This window comes from Sinocyclocheilus rhinocerous, unplaced genomic scaffold (assembly GCF_001515625.1).
Source record: "Sinocyclocheilus rhinocerous isolate Xijiao unplaced genomic scaffold, SAMN03320098_v1.1 scaffold21, whole genome shotgun sequence".
In the NCBI taxonomy this organism is placed as follows: domain Eukaryota; kingdom Metazoa; phylum Chordata; class Actinopteri; order Cypriniformes; family Cyprinidae; genus Sinocyclocheilus; species Sinocyclocheilus rhinocerous.
In genome coordinates this window covers 1,307,395-1,323,976 of record NW_015641422.1, presented here as the reverse complement: position 1 = coordinate 1,323,976, position 16,582 = coordinate 1,307,395, and the positions used below count along the sequence as shown (strand labels likewise).

Here is a 16,582-nt window from a genome sequence, read left to right as displayed (position 1 = left end):
CCTTTTTTTAAAGGGGTCATATGATGTTGCTAAAAGGAACATTATTTTGTGTATTTGGTGTAATGAAATGTGTTTATGCGGTTTAAGGTTCAAAAAGCACATTATTTTCCACATACTGTACGTTATTGTTTCTCCTCTATGCCCCGCCTTTTTGAAACGCGTCGATTTTTACAAAGCTCATCGGTCTGAAAAGCGAGGTGCGCTCCGATTGGCCAGCTATCCAGTGCGTTGTGATTGGCCGAATACTTCAAGCGTTTGACTGAAATGTTACGCCCCTTACCATACTGTGATGCCGTGTCCGATCGGAACGATGAAACAAAAACATTAAAACCCATTATAAACGAGGCATTTGTTGCATCCAGTGGGGACATAATTACAGATTATAATGACTTATACTGTCTTTTTATGCGTTGCATTGCGCCGCGTAAACATAAAACCATGTCTGCATTTGTGATCGGAGAAATGACAAACAACAAGTGCTACACTACACTGCCCAAAACTCTCGCGTTTGAATCGTCAGTGGCAAATTCTTTAAATATAAAAAAAATGTACTTACAGTCTGTGAGTCAGAACAGCAGGCATTGTAGTCTACTCTCCCAGGATCAGGAAACAGTCCTCCATAAAATGCAGGCTAGAGTGAGCAGAGGCCGGTGGGCTTGAGAACGGCGCGGCCGGCGGATTCGACGAAGGAGCGGCCGGCGGGCTTGCGGCAACCACATGTGACGACCCGGGCTGGACTCTGCTTCGTCCACGGTGAAAGCCGATCCGGCGATTGACAGCGCAAAGTTGATGTATTTCCTCAGCGACCAGCACGGATCAGCTCTAGGCATGACGAAGCGGATATCGTCCTCTTTTGGAAGGCCAAACAAAGTAGTTTCGCTTTCACAACGAAACACACAGCGTCTTCACGACATGGCGGCAGCGGCAACAACAAAACTACAGCGAGAATAAAGTTAGGTCTTCTTTCTTTGCGTGAACATTTGGGCGGCGTTATGCAAATCTTCCCACATCATGACGTAGACATGTGGGGGCGTGTTAGAACGAGCCGTTTTAGGTAGGCGTGGTTGACTCTTAACTTTTATAAAGAATATCTCTTTGGATTTGAGACTTTAGTCTTTGCAACTTTACAGATCTTCTTTATGCACAAAGAGCTTGTAACACTCCAAAGAGAAAGGAAAAATTGAAATCGCATCATATGACCCCTTTAAACCGTGTATACAATATAATTATGTTTAAATAAGCTGAGATATAGCACTATAAATTCTTAATTCATTTGCAACAAAACTATAAAGTTTTGTTGCAAACGGATGAAGACATTATAGTACTATATCTCAGCTTGCCCCTCAACATGCACGCGTTCAGAGTTTTGGAAGCCCAACACTGAATACATTGCGGACGTTGTATTTTGATTAATAAAATAAAAATTACAATACAAAAATGAAATTTAAATTTACCCTGCTTCTAAGTAAATAAAGCAGTTATTTTTATTTAGTTAAAAACGGGCCAAAAGAGACCTCCGAACTCTGAACTCCGGCTACCAGAAAGGGAAAAAAAAGAACGTTTTTTCTCAGAATTTGTTTTTAATCCCTGCATGATTTATACATGATAAATATCAAATGCGTTATAGCTTGACTACAAGTTTAAAAACAACGCTGCAATTGTTATAATTAAGGAAATTAAACTTACCATTATGAAATGTCTCTACACAGGCAATAATGCCAAAAAGAAAGAGAAACATCGGAAAATAGGCATATTTTATTCAAGACATTATTATATGACATCAACATGCATTTATCATTCTTACAATCACCGCCAGAATGTCCAACTTCACCATCATGAACAGTTCTCCTCACAAAACGAAATTCATTTTAAACACAAATTTGATAAGAACAGAGTGGAAATTATTAGCAACACCAAAATAACAGCAAAGCTAATGTTTTGTTAGTTTAAGCTCAAAGAAAAGTAAAACCAAACTTTGTGGCAATAATTAAGATCAAACTGAACATGATGTGTGTTTAAGGTGCATGTCGGCAATGTTGCGGGGGCGGGGCGTGGTGGAGGTGGGGCTTACGTAGCCGATATTATCGGATATCGCGATATTTTTAAAGGCGATTATCGATAAGATATTTTTGACCTATTGCCCAGCCCTATTCCAGTCAGAACATTAGTTCAGCACAGACCATCAGCCTAATTACGGATACGCCTCATTTTACATTTCAAGGGTGAATAAAACATTACCTTTAAAATATATTTTGTGATGAAAAGAGTTCAAGGTTTTAAAAAGCACAGCACAGGATTTGCAAACCCCTAAACCAAATTGTTACTCTGTGTTATGAATGATACCGCAAATATTTACTTTTAAATATATAGACTACTCTTCAAAAGTTTTTTTTAATGTTTTTGACAGAAGTCTCTTATGCTCACAAATGCAGCATTTGTTTGATTAAAAATACAGTAAAAATAGTAATACTGCAAAATATTAGTATAATTTAAAACAGTTGATTTCTATTTTAATAAATTTTAAAATGCAATTTATACCTGTGATGGTAAAGCTGAATTTTCAGCATCATCACACCAGTCTTCAGTGTCACATGATCCTTCAGAAATCATTCTAATATGCTGATTTGCTGCTCAAGAAGCATTTCTGAAAACAGTTGTGCTGATTAATATGTTTTGTAAACCAGTTTTGCATTTGGATTTTTCAGGATTTCTTGCTGAGTTGAAAGCTCAAAAGAACAGCATTTATTTGAAATAAAAATATTTTTCAAAATGTTGCTAGGCACAAGGCACGGCGTATGTGTTCAACGTCATCACGTCGGATCTGGGTCTGATCTGATTTCAGTTTTCTGACAGTTTTTTTTAATGTTTTTGACAGAAGTCTCTTATGCTCACAAATGCAGCATTTGTTTGATTAAAAATACAGTAAAAATAGTAATACTGCAAAATATTAGTATAATTTAAAACAGTTGATTTCTATTTTAATAAATTTTAAAATGCAATTTATACCTGTGATGGTAAAGCTGAATTTTCAGCATCATCACACCAGTCTTCAGTGTCACATGATCCTTCAGAAATCATTCTAATATGCTGATTTGCTGCTCAAGAAGCATTTCTGAAAACAGTTGTGCTGATTAATATGTTTTGTAAACCAGTTTTGCATTTGGATTTTTCAGGATTTCTTGCTGAGTTGAAAGCTCAAAAGAACAGCATTTATTTGAAATAAAAATATTTTTCAAAATGTTGCTAGGCACAAGGCACGGCGTATGTGTTCAACGTCATCACGTCGGATCTGGGTCTGATCTGATTTCAGTTTTCTGACTCGTTTTGGCTATATGGTTATAGCCATACCAATTCATTTGAGTGTATATTATTGTGTATGTGTGTGTCTGTGTCTGTGTGTGTGTGTGTGTGAGAGAGAGGATGTGTCTGTTTTGCACTCTTGATGTTTTAAAGTTTAACCCTTTCCTTGCTGTCCACTTTTTTTACTGCATCCTAGTTGAGTTATTGCTTTTATTGCACATATTTGCTGTGCTACAGTCACACCAGTTCATAGGTGTATGTGTGTGTTTAAGTGTGTGTGTGTGTGTGTGTGTGTGTGTGAGTGGATGTGTTGGTTTTGCACTCTTGACGTTTTGAGTTTCACCCCGTCATTGCTGTGTACTTTTTTTTTCTGCATTGTGGCAGATTTGTAGATTGTACACACAAAAATTCTCAGAATTTTTTTGTTTTTGTTGATTTCCCATTAATTTCCTATGGTCGGTCATTTTTGACCGAAGACCACAATTGTGACTATTTTGTTTTACGATCACTTAGCCTGCTCGAATCATGCCCTCAATTTTTTTTTGTGTTCACATTCCAAATGCCATAAAAATCACCAAGTTTCGTACCATTGCGATGAAGCTGTTATTTTAAAAAATTCAAAACAGAAAAAAAAATTTTGACCGAAGAGCACCAGAGGGTTATGTTTTAAGTTTATGGCCCACCTAACTCGGAAACTGGAGTATCAAAATAATTTTTTGAGTGGTAAATACGACTTGAGAGGCCGTTCATGTCCAATTTCTGATTAGGAAACTCGTATTTAGGATAATTCCGATAGCACGTGAAGGCAGCATAAGCGCAATATGAGTGCAGGCCAGCGGGGGAGGGGGGACAATCGCGCTCGGGCTTGGTTCAAGACAACCGTGACTAGTACACCCTAAAACTCACAGAGAACTCCCTAGCAACCCCACAACAACACCCTGGTAATTTCTTCAGATTACATAATGTATGTCTAAGTGATGTATGTGAAATCTAGTCCTCAGTGTGGTTTTGGTGATATTTTATGACTTACGATTGGATAAGATATCCAAACAGAACATCATATTTAGCAAATTAATATTTCTGCACTTTAACAGAGCAACAATCATGCCCATTTATACTCTAGACGAAGGACCACAAAATGGACTAATGACATAATTTCCTTTAGCAATCACTCTGTCAGACCACAGCACATGCACCTATTAGAGTGGACAGCCTCCTTTGATTTGTCTCATTTTTGATAATAATACATTAATGGACTGTTATTTAAAAGCACTCACATCTTCTTCTGAGTACAATGGTAAAAACTGTACAGTATAAATAATTTCTCCTCTTTTCCTGCAGTCGCAATCAGCACATGGCACACACCCCATGATTTTGTTTTCTTTTATTTGACCTTCATTAAGCAGGGTGGTCTCTGAGAGGAAAACAAAGGGAATGGGGAAAAGTGACGGGATAATAAAAAGAGAAATGAATGGGCTTTTCAAACCTCAAACACAATCCTGTTCCATATTTCACATTGTTCTTAGTTTTCTTTGAGTTATTTGTTCTCTGTAACCTTGTGCTAACCCTCATTCAAGTGTGATGCATTACTTAACCCCGGGTTGAAAATGGACTTAATTAGTGGTTGACCAATATGGGTTTTTACATGGTCAAAGCCAATGGGATATCTAAAGAACAGGGTGGTTGATGGCTGATAAAGTACAAAATTTATTCACAATTCTAAGGATGCACATATACCGATACTGGTATCGGGCCAATACTGCACTCCTGTACTCGTACTCGTACTCGTAAAAATGCACGGATACTAAAAGCCGATACCACACAGCTTGTGAACAGAGCTGTGTCCAGAAAAAGAAACACCACCAACAGAGAGTAGAATGGAGTTATTAGAGATTAAGGATGTTTATGAAGTACATGCAAGTAATTAATATAATGTTAAACGTTCAATATTCACGCCTGTTTAGCGGATGTGCGCGCGCTGATGAGCAGAGAGCGCTGAGTGGATTGAGTGAGCGGCGGCACAGATGCGCGAGCTTGTCGAGTGAATATCTCACAGACATCAATGGAAAGTTTGTAAATCGGTCGGATATGTCAAAAGCAAGCAAGTAAAACAATGCACAAGTTACTTAAGTTATTTGACGGTAAGGAAAGGGAGAGCGAGAGAGTCAGAGAGTGCACACTTCTGTTGCATGATCTTGATTGCTGTTCGCTCTATAAACGCATGCATTTGGATTAAAACTAAATCGTAAATATAAAACAAACAAATTATAGGGGCATTCACTTTAAACAACATTTATTTTAAACGTCAAGCATACACGATTGAAGCAAAAGTGAAACTAGCAGACTGTGTGTAATGCGCTAGCTATAAGTGTCTCTCTCATTCTGCACCAATGCAAACGTGTGCGCATGTTTAGCTTGCTTTAAAATTATACTTCGGTTTTTACTTGTACGCGAGGGTCCGCGTACAGTGCGTGTGACTTACATCACCAAAATAGTAAGCGCGTACTTGTATAATGTATAACGAGTGGTTCCCTGCATTATTTTAAGAAAAACATTTTGTGATTACAGTATTGAGCTGCTGCAGTGGAGTGCCATTAAAATGAACAGTGAAAGTAACAAAAGCTTATACAATACATTTTAACAGGTATAATTAAGTGTCGAAATAACAAGAAAATATCTGTTTGCTAAATGAAGCCAACTAACATGATTCATATTATTATTATTATTATTATTTTGTCTCTGTACCCAATATTTAAAAAAAAAAATTAAAATGCTGTGAAAATACAGGTATCGGTATCGGTGAGTACCAAAAATGAAAGTATCGGTATCGGACTTGTTCTGAAAAAAGTGGTATCGGTGCATCCCTACACAATTCAAATAACCGAACATTTTTCATTGACCATGCTGACCACTTCTGTTAATCAACCAGCTGTGCACAGTTCTCGATTGATGCCAAAAATATATTTAAAAAAGCCAAATATTGGTAATTTAATCAGCCTAGTGGATAAGATATCTAGCATTAACATGGTTAAAAAAAGATACAGTGCTTAAAGTTTAATAGATTTCAGCTGTTTAAATTCAGAACAGCATCTGAGCAAATAATGTCTACATATGTTCTTTGGTAGAATCACAAATGTTTCTTTTAGAATAATTTTTTTGTTAGTTCATTACCGGCAAGAGACATCTGTTAGTTACACTGCTATGATTCAATCTGTTCATCTTTTGAGCGGCAGTGAAAAAAATAAAAAATAAATAAATATATATATATATATATATATATATATTCTTATACTCAATACATTGAATGCATTAAAACAATAATATTGTGAAATATTATTGCAGTTTAAAATATTTTCAATGTATTTTATAAATGTAATTTATTAATGTGATGCAAAGCTGAATTTTCAGCATGATTACTCCAGTCTTCAGTGTCACATGATCCTTCAGAAATCATTCACATGCAGAATTTGGTACACAATTATTAATAATGTTTTTTAATATAAATGTTGTAAACAGTTCTTGCTGCTTACTGTTTTGGGGGGAATTGTCCACAAAATTACATATAACTACCACCCCCCTCTCTTTTCAACCAATAGGAGCGTCTTTTGCTGTCCCTGTTGCCCGCCCACATTGCGAGGGTGATGAAGGCAGAGATCATTCAGAGACTGAAGGGGCCTAACTTCGGCCAGGCAGAAAACACCAACAACTTTCACAACCTCTACGTACAGAGACACACCAATGTAAGGTAGGACTTGTGACACACATACTAGCATATCCGTGCGCTCAGTTGATTTATTTTAGGCAGCCTAGAAAATATATACATATCCTATACACCGCACCTGCTCTCCGCCAAGCTGTCATACCCTCAGTAGAACCTGTCAAACCATCCTGCCCTCCTTCAGTCTGCACACAAAAAAAAAGCTATTCATCAACCTAGATATATGTAGCTCTCTTTTAAAAGTGCCTAGACACCTTTGTATGCTTCTATTAAAAGTAAAAACAAACACAATCTTCAGCTAAATAGGGCAAACTGTTGAAGAGGCTTTTCATCAAAACGCATTTAATTTAGTTCATTGCATTGAAGGACAAGTAGTTTTCTGTTTTGGAAGCAATATTGCTTTCTACTTCAATATCCTTTTGATCTGTGAGGTTGATTGTTGCTCTGCTCGTTCTCAGTGTAACTTACTGAAGGAAAAAGCGAAGAATATTTTCTTGGCGTCTACATAATGTTTTGTATCTCTAATTCATGATGGATTTCACAGAGCATCTTCCAGGGCAGGCCGTGCAGTGTTACTGAAGGATATTGGCAGTATTAGAGGCGCGTTTCAGGTTCAGCAAAAGTTAAGTTGGATAGCATTTGTGGCATAATGTCAATTACCATAGAAAATATTTTTATTAATATTATTTATTCAACAGTTCTGGTCCTCGAATTTGATCAATTGAGCAGCATTCCAAGAGCACTGATATACAGTCCAACAGCACTTTTAACAGTTTGTATCACTTTGTTTATCTGTGTTTGTTCCAAACAGACAGCCAGTCTGTTAGTGGTGGGGATTTTTAGTGACTCTTTCTGAATTTTACATTGATACACCTGTAGGTGGCGACAAGTCAATGACTTTGACATTGAATCATTAAGTTGAACCAATTCATTGAAAAAACAGATTCATTCAGAAGCAAAATAAGTTACTCTCTTTGTGAGTGAATTATTGAATCATTCACTGATCCATTTATTGAAAAACACAGATTCATACAGGAATGAAACAAGTTAATATTTTTATGAGTGAGACATTGAATAATTCACTCAACTATTAATTGAAAAACACAGATTCATTCGGGAATTAAACGAGTTACTCTCTTTCTGAGTGAGTTGTTGAATAATTCACTCAACGATTCATTGAAAAACGCAGATTCATTCTGGAGCGAAATAAGTTACTCTTTTTGTGAGTGAATTATTCAATTATTCACCCATCCAATTCATTGAAAAACACAGATTTATTCAGGAATGAAACAAGTTACTCTTTTTTATGAATGAGTCGTTGAATAAGTCACCCAATGATTCATTGAAAAGCCAACACGTTCTCTCTCCCATCTTGTCACATATTGATGCTTGGTCAGGACCCCTTGGCGTCACTTTTTAACACACAGGGTACCCCTTTTGTGTCACTTTTCCATGTGCAAGGTACTCCGTTGCTTTCAGTTGTATGCCTAATGCGTCATATCAAGACACATTTAATTCTTTGCATGCATTCGTAAAAATAGAAATAATTTTAAATACATTTATAGTTTCATAGATATTTGAGCACCTAACCCCACCTCTACCCTAAACCTACCCATTTCTCAACAATATAAAACACGTAACAGGCAAATAAAAGTACAGTCACAGGTATTTATTGCAAAAACTGACCAAAAAAGCAGTATAAGAGTATCACAAACAAGTTGTGTTGCATTCCGAGTCTTCTGAAGCCATACAATATCTTTAAGCGAAGAATAGAGTAAAACATAATGTTTTAATCACTGAAAATAATCCCACTCTGTTACGGTTCTTCTGGCGGCAATTTTTGGATTTATGCACAGATGGTGGATGGAGATGGTGATAGTGTCTGTTCCTCGTACAAATCGATTGTTTTGCCTCGGAAGACGTGGAATATTAATACTTCTTGAAAAAATTGTGACTTTAATTGTATCTGCCTTTTATATCCTGTGTTTTATATTGACAAATGGTTAGGTTTAGGGTAGGGGTTGGGTTACATGCTCAAAAATCTGTAAATAGTGTTATGTAAATTAAATTGTTGTGACTGTTTAAATTGAAAATCACACCCCAACATATATGTAATGGTAGCAAAATTATTACCCAATATATAAATTAATCATAACGATAAAATTCTCATGTCCTTGGCATCTGCGTATTGACGCCAAAAGTTTCTTATTTAAAGCAACAGAGTACCCTGCACGTCAAAAAAAATTACGCTAAATGGGTACCCTGTGCGTTAAAAAGTGATGCCAAAGGGTCCTGACCAAAAAAGTTCGGAGTGAGAATGTGTTGGGAAAACACTGATTCATTCAGGAATTAAACAAGTTACTCTTTTTATGTGTAAGCCATTAAATAATTTACTCAACAATTCATTGAGAAACAGATTTATTCATAAATAAAACAAGTTACTCTCTTTATGAGTGAGCCGTTGAATAATTTACTTATCCATTTCATTCAAAAACACAGATTTATTAAAGAACTAAACAAGTTTCTCCTATGAGTGAGTCTTGAATCATTTACTCATCCAATTCATTCAAAAATATAGATTCATTCAGGAGCTAAAGAAGTGATTGTGAGTCATTGAATCTTTCACTCGAGTCAATGATTAATTCAGTAACACCACTACTGAGTGTTGCTCAGAGATGCAAGAGCTGATTCTCCTGTGGCTTTGTTTAGAACTGTTTCCTTTGGCTGAGAAAAATAGACAAAATAACTCTCAATATTATACTAAAATGCAACTACATTTTTAGTTTGTTGAACTGCTGTATAAGTGCAGTATCACAAAATCATGCTGTTGGTCTAAATATCAGCACGGCTGTGTTTTTAAGGATGTTTCAGTACTGGAAAACAAGAAAAATGCTTATTCAGAAAATAATTATTTGCAAGGTGTGCATTAATTGCAGTGCAAAAGCATCATTTCATACTCTTTACCAGTTTGCATAACTCTCCTTTTCTTAAACATTTTAATATTTTCCACAGCATTCTGTATGCAGACATTGTTGGATTCACGCGTCTGGCCAGTGATTGTTCGCCTGGAGAATTGGTCTACATGCTCAATGAGCTTTTCGGCAAATTTGACCAGATAGCCAAGGTATCATATGTCCTAAAAGGCCATATGATATATAGCCCCTGTGACAACTAGACCCAGTCTCTGACATACCTTCACCCTGATATGTTGATTTGATATTAATATTTTTTTCCTGTATAGAATATCATGTCTACTACACCTGCTGTCTTGATGGTTTGTTTGATGCAGGATAACGACTGCATGCGGATCAAGATCCTGGGCGACTGCTATTACTGTGTGTCAGGGCTGCCAGACCCTCTGACTGATCACGCCAAGGACTGTGTGAAGATGGGGCTGGACATGTGTGAGGCCATCAAGTAAAAGAGCACGCTGTCTTTCTCAAACTAGATTATAATTGGTCCATCACAGCAATCTGCACTAAAATATGTTTGCATAATAACCACTAAACTGTATAATTGACTTTTGTCACAGGAAATTTCCGTTTCCTACATAGCTGTGGTAGTTTAAATGTCTGTGCAAACACGGTGTAAAATTCAGTCTTAATAGGCAATTTTAACCTAAATATAATTGGCTTACAATGCCGTATGGTTGCCTGAGGTTGCCAGCCTGCGGAACACCTGCTGGGCGTCCCATAAGCCAGTGCCTATCAGGATTTATTTTGAGATAATGACCAGCTGATTGTACATTATCCATTTTCCATTTCTTCATTAGAACAAAAAGACCCCTAGAGTTATATCTGCTTCAAAGTCCTAAAACCATTACACATGAGCTGTTTGTCACATTACACCCTTTCATCATCTACAAAACACCATTTCTGTGTCCTTTTTTTCCCCATGGTGTCTGTCTTTTCAAGCACTACTCTCGGAGGCTGAAATAACCCTCATACTCATGAGGCTCAGATGTGTGATATTGTTGAAACCCACACATTCTCCTTTTCGTCTCTTTCTCCATCTCAAAGTGCAGCCCCTTTTTCCAGTCCCTTTTACGATTCCTCACCCATTCTTCATTCTTCCGCTCTTCTGCCACACATTTGCTTTCCGTTACACTACTGCAATCTTTTTCTTTCACACACACACAAATCCATTTTAGGGGGTAATTGAGAACCCTCCAGTGTATTTTCCAACATGACATAGCTCAGGCTGAGGGGCTCCTAGAAATAAGAATGGTGTGTGACAGATACAATGGAATGATCTGTGAGAGAAACGAACACTCCTCCAGGGGTGCCATGTACTTTGTTTGTTTGTTTTGAGGCAGCACCAGTGGCTGGGCTGGTTTTGTTTTGTATTGTTTAGTTTTGATTTTTGTTTTGTTTTGAGGGAGCACCAGTGGCTGTTTTTTGTTTTTTTGTTTTTTGTTTTGTTTTGAGGGAGCACCATTGGCTACTTTTTGTTTTTAGTTTTTGTTTTTTTTATTTGAGGGAGCACCAGTGGCTGCTTTTTGTTTTGTTTTGAGGAAGCACCCGTGTTTTTTGCCGGGGGGGGTGCTCGGTGCTCCCTCAAAACAAAATAAAACAAAACAAAAAGCAGCCACTGGTGCTCCCTCAAAACAAAAAGCAGCCACTGGTGCTCCCTCAAAGCAATTTAATTAGTTTTTGTTTTGTTTTGCTTTGAGGGAGCACCAGTGGCTGCTTTTTGTTTTGTTTTGTTTTGAGGGAGCACCCTTGTTTTTTGCGTACTTGTTTTTTGTTTTGACACTTTTTTTGGGGGGGTTAAGCAATTTAATACTGGTCCACAAACTAGAATAGCACCAAACTAGCTTAATCCATCCTGCATAGAAAAAAAATCATGCTGATCTAGACTGTTTTGTGCAGCAGGGACATGTTAACATTCAAACTGGCTTATCTGAAACACAAGATGATACATTCTGTGTGCTGAATGAATATATACACAGGCACCAGACACACTTCCTCATAAACCATGTACTGCCGCAATCATGGCACCTTCTGATATTTACTTTGCTATAAATATTTCTGGTGTTAAGCCGTTATGTCAGTGAAATATGGTGCTGTTTCAGTAATTTCAAAGGATGGAGGGAGAGCCTGAAGTGTGTACATGCTGTAAAAGAAATATCTTTCATGAGACTGGAAGAAAACTTGCCTTATTTGCATACAATAGTAGTATAAAATCCATCAAGAGTACCCAAACTTGTTTCTTATGATTTTTCAATCTAAAGGCCTTTCAATCTAAATTATTTCTTATGACTTTCAATCTAAAGGTTTATGTTTAAAATTGGTTTAGTAGACAAATATTAATTGTGCCTTCACATACATTTCTTTCAAAACTTTGTAATAAAAAGTACTTTTTAAGTATATTTTTTATATACTTTTAAGACTATTTTAATACATTTTAATTCTGACACTTGATTAAAATGCATTTGGAATTAATTACATGCTGATTAAATAATAATATGCTGATTAATTAATCAAATTGGTCACAACGAGTTACATAAGCACATATTTGAATTACATAAATATTCATATTACACTATAGTGGCAACTAATGTTTTTTTAATAAATAACGTTTTTTTTGTATTATTATTATTTCAAAATTTAGAATAAACAAAATAGTAAACAATGAGCATATTTACTTGTTATTTCAGGAAGGTGAGAGATGCTACCGGAGTTGACATTAGCATGCGTGTTGGAGTGCACTCTGGGAATGTTCTCTGCGGTGTGATTGGCCTCCAGAAATGGCAGTATGATGTTTGGTCACATGACGTCACCCTGGCCAATCACATGGAGGCGGGGGGTGTACCTGGGTAAGATCAGCATATGACTTTTGTTTTTCCCCATTTCATGATTTTCACATATTTGCCACAAGTGCTATTATGCTCATGGAGGGTTCTTGACGTTAATAGAAATGCTCTGTTGAGAGCACAGTGAATGTGCTTTTGTGCTACTAATGAGTGTTCGTTGAATAACCCAAAAAATAACAGAAACTCAAAGCACTACATTCATTTTTCATATCTCGACTCTATTGTCTCTGTGGGCATTGGAACATTTATGAAATACTCACATAATGCACCTGTTTTTGTGAAGTGTTCTTTCATTTGCCAGCCTGTAATAGTTGTGTGCTCCTCTCCAGACGGGTTCACATCTCTTCTGTGACACTGGAACATTTGAAAGGAGCTTATCAAGTCGAGCCAGGCAATGGACAAAGCAGAGATTCCTACCTGAAAGAGCACGGCATCATCACGTACCTAATAATCAACCCGAAGGTAAAAAATGACGCAGTCCTGCTTCTACATTTATAAATAACTAGACATTTACATTTTCTGAAGAAAACAGTGTTGCTTTGTGTTTGCTAGAGGTTTCATACTGGCCCAAATCATGTTAGGAGTTTATAACAAACATCAGCTATGATAATTATTGTGGAAACAATAAAACTATTTTTTAAATAAACAACATAATTATAAATAACAATAATGTCTGTTTATTACCCAGAAAATTAGTTAAACAAAAGTATTAATCATAGCCGAACCAACACCTGCTGTATGATAGTTCATAAATCATATCATAATGTGTCTAGTTATGCAACTTGAGCTTTTCAAATTAGCATTGCATTCAATTCACCTTGAGGACTAATTAGCATAATTACACTATTTAGACTGTGCGGTTACAAAAACCTGTCGTTGTGGTCATATTTGACAACCCTGGGGAGAGTGTTTGTCAAAACACAAGTTCAAGGAAACGGGCATCAAGACCTAGAAGATTCCTGAACATCCGTCCATTCAGATGTGTGTGGGCTTTTCAGCCCACAGATATCATAATGCCTGGCACCATATATTCAAATAACAACGCCTATTCTTTTATTTATCCGGTGCCTTATTTACTTTTCAACAATGCATTTGCTTTGCCCGAGGTAACAAAAGCAGCAAATTTTTCTCTGAAGAGACTCATACATTTATTTCTGTTCAGTTTGAGCCTTTCGGCCCTCTTATCATAACAGCCCACTGCACACCCACTCCCTCCACACTGCCATTATGATGACTGCATTTGAGTTTGGAGGGCTTTTGCTTGTTTATTTAGTTGTTCTCTTTTCTTTTATCACCCTGTTGTTCAGTTAATGCCAATTTGCATTTTTTGTTTTATTCTAATGAATGACTGTCATCGAGTCAAGTTGCTGTAAAGCAGACCATACAGATTTGAGGGAGCCACGGTTATCTTTCTATACTATAGCAGAGGTTTTCTATCGTTTGGTGTCAAGCACCCTCAAATATGACAAACCTCTTGCAAGAGACCCTTTTCCTAAAATACATATTAATTCATGTGTAAAGCAGCTTTTTACATGAATGAATATGTATTTTAAGAAGCCCCCCCGTTTTATATATTTTCATGTATAAAAGCCTATTTATATATGATATGAAATGTGAATACAACACGCTGTTTTCTCTCAAATTTAATTAAATTTTTATTTCAATTTAATGTAATAAATCATTTATTTTATCTTAAATTATTTAAATAATAAATTTATTTTATTTTTTTATTTTTTTATTTCATTAATAATCCTATGTACCTGTGTGCTACTGGTGGGCACTGTGGGCACGTGCCTGCCCCCTCAGATTTTTGAGCCAAGTGGATTTTGAATGCAGCTTCCAAAAGACAAAAAAATAGTAGAATAATATTTTTTATATTTCATACAATCGCACTGGCGTTATTAGAACGTGCAGTGCGGCACAGCATCGGCTGCTAAATTCAAATCAGCGTTCGCGCTTTGGCTGGCGCTGAGCCAGAGACAGACGCGTTTTTACAGCTGCACATTGTAACAAAACACCCTTCACTCGTGCCCCCTAAAAAAAACCAGTGCAAAACGCCCCTGAATAAGATTATTTCAAGAAAATCTGCTTACAATCAAAGTAGGTTATACTGAATGAACATGTTAATCAATTAATCCAGTTTTAGGACCTTATTTGATTTTTATCAGATTCTTGGAATGCTTGTGTTTGATTCCATAACGATCTTTTACAGTTGGTTCTAAAATCATGATAGAAATCCAGTCCTGTACAACAGTGGCTTTGGAAGTGGTTTTGCTTCAGGACCCAGATATTATATTGGACATCAAGTAGGGACTTGACACAGTACCAAAATTGTTTAGGATCCCAAAGTACACAGAAATATCTTGAATATCCGTATCAGATCACGTAATACACTTGAATCAAGAATGTATTATAAAACACATCTGTGACCCACCACTTCAGTACATATTCTTGTTTGTTTTTTTGGATTTTTGTGCTGTTATATCCATTTAGACTCGTACTTCATGCTGTGTTTGTACTTCATGCTTAGGCAGAAAAACGGAGTCCCCCACTACCTGCTCGGCTTCGTCCCACTCTGGATGGGGCCAAGATGAGGGCGTCTGTCCGCATGACGCAGTACCTCTCCTATGTACCTGTGTGCTACTGGTGGGCACTGTGGGCATGTGCCTGCCCCCTCAGATTTTTGAGCCAAGTGGATTTTGAATGCAGCTTCCAAAAGACAAAAAAATAGTAGAATAATATTTTTTATATTTCATACAATCGCACTGGCGTTATTAGAACGTGCAGTGCGGCACAGCATCGGCTGCTAAATTCAACACTATTACACTATTAGGCTACTTTGCCCATCACCCATTATAGATCAACTAACATAATATATAAAGGTGCAAATTGCATCTACTTACACATATTTGAGAATTATCCATTTAGACTCGTACTTCATGCTGTGTTTGTACTTCATGCTTAGGCAGAAAAACGGAGTCCCCCACTACCTGCTCGGCTTCGTCCCACTCTGGATGGGGCCAAGATGAGGGCGTCTGTCCGCATGCCGCAGTACCTCGAGTCCTGGGGAGCAGCCAAACCGTTTGCTAACCTCCACCATCGAGACAGCATGACCAACGAGAACGGCAAGATCAACACACACGTGAGTCAACCTGAGCACACACGCAAAAAGTACAGTCATTCTGATGGAAGATTTAAATGGTGATTACTGTCATCAGGACTAGTTTGTACTTGAATAAGTACTTAATAGTGCTCTATTAATTACATTTGTACATCTTTTTTCTTACAGGATGTGCCATTAGGGCAGTACAGCTTTCAGCAAAGGTCTGAAAGGTCTGTTTTTTGACTGTTTATTGCTTTATATAACACAAAAAAAGCAAAAATCTAAATTCAAGTGAATAACCTTTCAGAACATTCACACTGACCTCATTTACATTTCCATGGTTGTTTAAAGTCTCTCTCCCTCTTTTTTCTTCCCTTTCAGAACAAAATCGCAGAAAAAGAGATTTGAAGAGGAGTTGAACGAAAGAATCATTCGCACTATTGATGGCATTAACTCACAGAGGTATGCATCCATAATGCTTTGCATCTTATCCATAATGAGTAATTCATGAATTGCTAAATAGCTAAATGTTAACAAGGATCAAGTCTGACCTCGCAATGGGATTCAAAATCTTATTTAAATTAGCAAAAAAAGAAAGTTTTTTGATTTAGAAAAATGTAAATATATATATATATATATATATACA

The 16,582-nt window shown here is 36.8% G+C and overlaps 1 protein-coding gene across 1 annotated transcript in view; it reads left to right on the top strand.

The window, feature by feature from the left end:
• Window positions 1–16,582, top strand: part of LOC107754795 (adenylate cyclase type 2) — a 68,240-nt gene that overhangs the window by 35,894 nt on the left and 15,764 nt on the right. Inside the window, exons 5-12 of the mRNA XM_016571380.1 lie at window positions 6,897–7,045; window positions 10,031–10,142; window positions 10,308–10,435; window positions 12,678–12,836; window positions 13,163–13,295; window positions 15,799–15,975; window positions 16,123–16,166; window positions 16,318–16,398. Coding sequence (XP_016426866.1) covers window positions 6,897–7,045; window positions 10,031–10,142; window positions 10,308–10,435; window positions 12,678–12,836; window positions 13,163–13,295; window positions 15,799–15,975; window positions 16,123–16,166; window positions 16,318–16,398 — 983 coding nt within the window. The remainder of the gene's footprint in view (window positions 1–6,896; window positions 7,046–10,030; window positions 10,143–10,307; window positions 10,436–12,677; window positions 12,837–13,162; window positions 13,296–15,798; window positions 15,976–16,122; window positions 16,167–16,317; window positions 16,399–16,582) is intronic.